Source organism: Sphaeroforma arctica (assembly GCF_001186125.1).
Source record: "Sphaeroforma arctica JP610 unplaced genomic scaffold supercont1.1407, whole genome shotgun sequence".
Classification (NCBI taxonomy): domain Eukaryota; class Ichthyosporea; order Ichthyophonida; genus Sphaeroforma; species Sphaeroforma arctica.
Genome location: NW_014039151.1, coordinates 10,636 through 15,406, shown reverse-complemented (window position 1 = coordinate 15,406; position 4,771 = coordinate 10,636). Strand labels below are relative to the sequence as shown.

The following is a 4,771-nucleotide window of genomic DNA, read 5'->3' as shown; positions in this document are numbered from 1 at the left end:
TTCAATTGCGCAGGACTTTAATGAAAGCAGGAAGCGTATTTGTGTACAATTTATCGTAATTTTCTGATATTATTTTAAATTTGCATGGGATACAGTGCTACTTAAACTTAAGGTGCTTTCGGGTGTTATAAATATCTGTAAATTGTTCCTGATTGTTCACAACCGAACCTGTAGGTTGGCTCATGCACATTGTGTTGCCATGGAAACTCTAATAATTATAATCTATTATACAATACCGGCTTATAATTTCTAGAACATCTCGCAGATAACAAAGTACATATCAAACCGTATCGTGACCCTCTAGTAGAATGAAAAAATTGCCACAAGAGACTAGCGCCATCAAAATGCCCGTGACAGTATACATGGGTATGTCAAATTCTCACACTTACGACAAGTCCACCCCAAACGCAATCTGGCCGAACGTATTCATGGTGAGATTCAAGAAGAACTGTGTGATGTTGACCACTTCACCGCTATCAGCCGCCTTTCCAAGGGTACGCACGCCTTCTTCGATATGGTCTACGAACACTGCATTTCAAATATAAGAACGGTGCGGACTCGTAGGATATAATATGGTGAACTAGATGATATGTATTTTGTTGAGTTAGATTGTCAAGATATATATACATGAACCCGCCTTGGTGTTGTATTGGAATGAAAGTAGATATATAACATCTTCATAGTAAGGTTTATAATGAGAGAGAATAGAGTATAAGAATGCGATTTAAATATAAGCAGTTGCTCGTATGCTACAATGAGCAAAAGGCTTAATATACCAACACGTGATTTCAATAGACGAATGATGTATATATTTCTTTGCGGTAGATACAGCCTTTACCATTGTCAGTACTCTTGTGCATACTGACACAACGATGAGCACGCGGCATTACATTTCATTAAGTACCACACGTGTGTGCGCTCGTACTATCATCAATCTCACAAACAACGACAGGCATGTGTGATGGAGGCTGGCATACTCATCACATCAAAATGTGGAGAGATGTCAATATGGCATACCTGGAGCCATTTCTTCTCTTAATGATTTGGTGGTGAATATGTGCGATGAGGTCTTGCGCTGCACTTTCCACTGATGCCCGTCTACGGCGAATATTCCTTCGCCGAACCAGTCTCTAAATAGGTACTGCAATGTCTCGCCTGTACATGTACGTGCGTTCGGATGATACAGTAGAGATGATAATTGATATCGCTGTCTCAGTATTTGCAATATTGTAATAATTCAGAGGCCTGCTAAGAATTTCCTGTTTTGATAAGGCGCATACATGGATAGAAAGTATCAATGCCAGAGAGTGCCTACTTGGAAGTGTGGGCTTTCAAGTGTATGCACTACACTTCTGTAAAGTGCACATCCCATGGCCAATATCGATTCGTCCAGCATCTTGATGCCAAATTTGTGTGCAATGTAAAACAGCTTTCAGTAAACACATTATATTGGCAGTACACCTCGAGCGAATCCAGATTCATATCATAACAATTCACTAATCTGACGATTACACAACTACTAGTATTAATAAGAGACCAGTCCATAGTGTAATATAGATGATGGTACAAAATCACAGTTTTCACTATCATATATAACAGCCTCTTGCCTTTGGGGTAGTTCTTAAATTTCGTGGCGAGTATGTGCTCGCAATTCTCGGGTGAGGTGACGAAGATGCAATCTCCCAATTGGGTCTTGAGGTTGAATGTACGTCCAAATTCTTTGCAGACTTCCAATAGATATAGATCAAATCTACATCGGATTCAAAGTTTTTATAGTTAATAATGAGCATGTGATTAAAAACGACCGTATTTTTATCAAAACTGTATTCGACAAACATTTCAAGTGTATGGTTTACTTCTCGGTATGGATACGTTTTCTCGTTTAAATATCGATGGAACTGTTTTGATTAGACATTGGAGTCATATGGTGCTGCTATACATCGATACAGCCTAAAACTATATATAAAACGGAGGCCATCTGGAAAAACGGTAGAATCACATTGACCAATTTCCATTTAGAGAGGAAGGAATCAATTGCGCTCCTATGGTTGGTATGTACTATGCGTTCAAACCGGGTGGTCGATTTTACCCATAAACAAAAGATCAGCCACCACGACAGTGACACTCATATAAACAGAAAGCGCAGTAAAAGTTTAGGGCCGAATTACCTTTCCATCTGGAAGAGCGATCGCACAGAACCGATCAATGGAAGAGCAAACGGTCCCGGAGGCATGATCTTATTCCGCCTGACGGTCCATATTGTCAAGTACGCTATGACAATGGCGACCAGCATAAGAAATTTGGTCTCGGCCAGCATGATTAAAAAACCTCCTTGGTGTGTCCTCTAGTATTGAAGTGAGCTGCGACGGTACATGTTGATTATTTTTAGATGAGTCCTGCAAAGTGCCGAATGTCGAATGCGGACTGCTGTGAGTATGAGGCAGCACTCAGCACTCAGCAGCAGGTCGCAGTCAAGAATTGTTGTTGTGCAGTCTGTATAATTGTATATATTAACACTCAAAAAATGGAATACATACAAATGTATAATATATTGGGCACCGATTAGTTATATTGATTTATATCTTTGTTTTTTGTTTAAAAACAAAGTATATAAAACTAAAAAAACCCCCGCAAAAAAAATGTTAAAAAAAACAAATCAATTTTTTTTAAACATTCCGATCTATTTGTCATAATTTTTGGTCAAAGAACAAAATCTACTTTTGTCTGCATCGTCATTAACTATCTGCTAATATAAGGCCGGATTTGCCAACTTAAGGAAATATTGGGGGGGGGTAAACAGCCCTAAAAAATATAGAGGTACATTTGGCTGTATTTCTTATGAAATTTTGGGAAGCTCCATTTCTAGAGAATTTTGAAATATACCCAATATTGTATTTGAAATATTGTTGTATATTCGCACATTGTGTCGGTAGTACAACCCATGTTGTACTCTACCGCTGGTACCTGTTGCTCTGGACCGTTGTCTGAGATTCTAGACTGTAGCCTACTATCTCTTTGGCTGACAAATGAGCTTCGGTCAGATACTATGGATTTCTGGCGGTATTTCTCACATATTCCATAGTGCTTTTAGTGGCCTGACCAAATTTGTTGCACCTACAGTTGGAAAATACCATCGAATATTGCAACTTTGTACAACTTTTGCGCGTGTTTCACGAATCTACAAGTTTCGATTGCTAGAGAACTAATGTATTTCTGGAAAAGTTCACAAACGTTTGCACAGAATCTAAAGTGAAAATCAGTAAACAAGCAAATAAGGAACACAGCACACAAATATGTACAAAGTACGTCGCAGTTTGTTTGTGATTCACAAGCACTCGTAGGTCAGCGACTAGGTAATACGATGGCTCCCTCGCATAGCAACCTCAAACGATATGCAAAAAAAACTACAAGGATTTTCTGCAATACTGGCAACCATGCCATGATTAGGACGCGTATGAGAATCTGATGAATATCCCGCAAAAAAAAATCACAATACAGATATTACCGCAGGATATATTCAAATACTTCTGTCTACTTGCATATGGTAGAGAGAATCCTGGACATGATGATCACCCTACTCTACATAAGAGGTATATCTCATACTATATCCAGTTGATATGAAGGAAAATCCTACGAGATCAAAGGATGTGAATCACTTATCGAAAACCATTGAGAGGGCAGAGCTTAGGAGTGAAATTTCGTCAAATTTTTGCTATCAATCTAGAGAATAAGAATTTTCATAATGGTGGTCTGCATGCTTTTTGGACTTTGACATGTCAGCTTCTATGTCGAGTGGATGATGTGACAAAAATAAAAATTGAGAATTTGAAGCCCAATGACGACAATCCGGAGCAGCTTTTGTGACTCTAGTTCGCAGTAAGAATCTCAGAGAGAAGGGTCAGGTAGCCACACAAGTCAACTTGGCTATATGGATTCTTACTTTTGCGCTCTTAGTGCACTGGCCGCTCACCTTGTAGAACACATGCTAGAGAGAACTAGTACGCATCAGTTGGATTTGGAATATATGTGCACTCTAAATGGTACTGTGGGTTGGGATGACAAATTAAAACCAGATGTGGCTAAGAGAGAGATTGCTAGAATTGTACGGCTAGACAACTTTGTGGCTAAGGGCGAAGTCGACAAAATCGGCACGCATAGACTCAGAAAGTGCACGTGCACATATGCTCAGAGACATGGACGCTAAAAAGATGATGCAGAAGGTAGAGGCAGATGGGCCAGGACCAGAACAAAGGTTCAGAGAAAGAAGAATATCCTGATGCTAAGGCCTTATGTAGTCCCCGAGGTGCTTGCAACTATAGGATCAACTCAGGTAAGCTTTCGATCAGTGTTGTGAATAAACTATGTGTATCTATATATGGCACACTTATTCGTAAATATGTGTATACTGAAATTACAAAGATTTACTATCGTTATTCTTATACTGCAGACTTCAATCTTAACGATGAGGACTTAAAGTTGGTTATACCAGGTGTGTGAGACCTACCTGGCTTTCATATCCAGCACAAAATAATGTTTTCTATTGTTGCACTGTATCTCGGTATAACTGAGTCCTTTTTAGTACCAGTAGAGTACCACAAATATTGCAACGATGTGGTAAGATATTTGTTTCAAGATATAAGTGATGAGAATAAGAGGTTGTTAATTTTGCGACGACTTGCAGTTGTGATTCGTGCTCGAAATGATTGCTTCTGTAAACTTCGATGGAAATTACTAGGTTTCAAACTATATTAAACTAATATACAATTTAGTC

At 38.9% G+C, this 4,771-nt stretch overlaps 2 protein-coding genes across 2 annotated transcripts in view; one reads left to right on the top strand and one right to left on the bottom strand.

Annotated features, from left to right (window-relative positions):
- Positions 1-385: 385 nt before the first annotated feature.
- Positions 386-1,396, bottom strand: SARC_10831 (hypothetical protein; the record flags this gene model as incomplete). Its single annotated transcript, XM_014295112.1, has 3 exons — positions 386-528; positions 1,018-1,155; positions 1,366-1,396. The coding sequence occupies 3 exons, from the start codon at positions 1,394-1,396 to the stop codon at positions 386-388; spliced, it is 312 nt and encodes a 103-aa protein (XP_014150587.1).
- Positions 1,397-4,193: 2,797 nt separating this feature from the next.
- SARC_10830 (hypothetical protein) overlaps positions 4,194-4,771 on the top strand; it is a gene marked incomplete at its 5' end in the record, with an annotated part of 1,186 nt that continues 608 nt past the window's right edge. The window contains one exon of the mRNA XM_014295111.1: positions 4,194-4,252. Within this exon, the coding sequence (XP_014150586.1) occupies positions 4,194-4,252 (59 nt within the window). The remainder of the gene's footprint in view (positions 4,253-4,771) is intronic.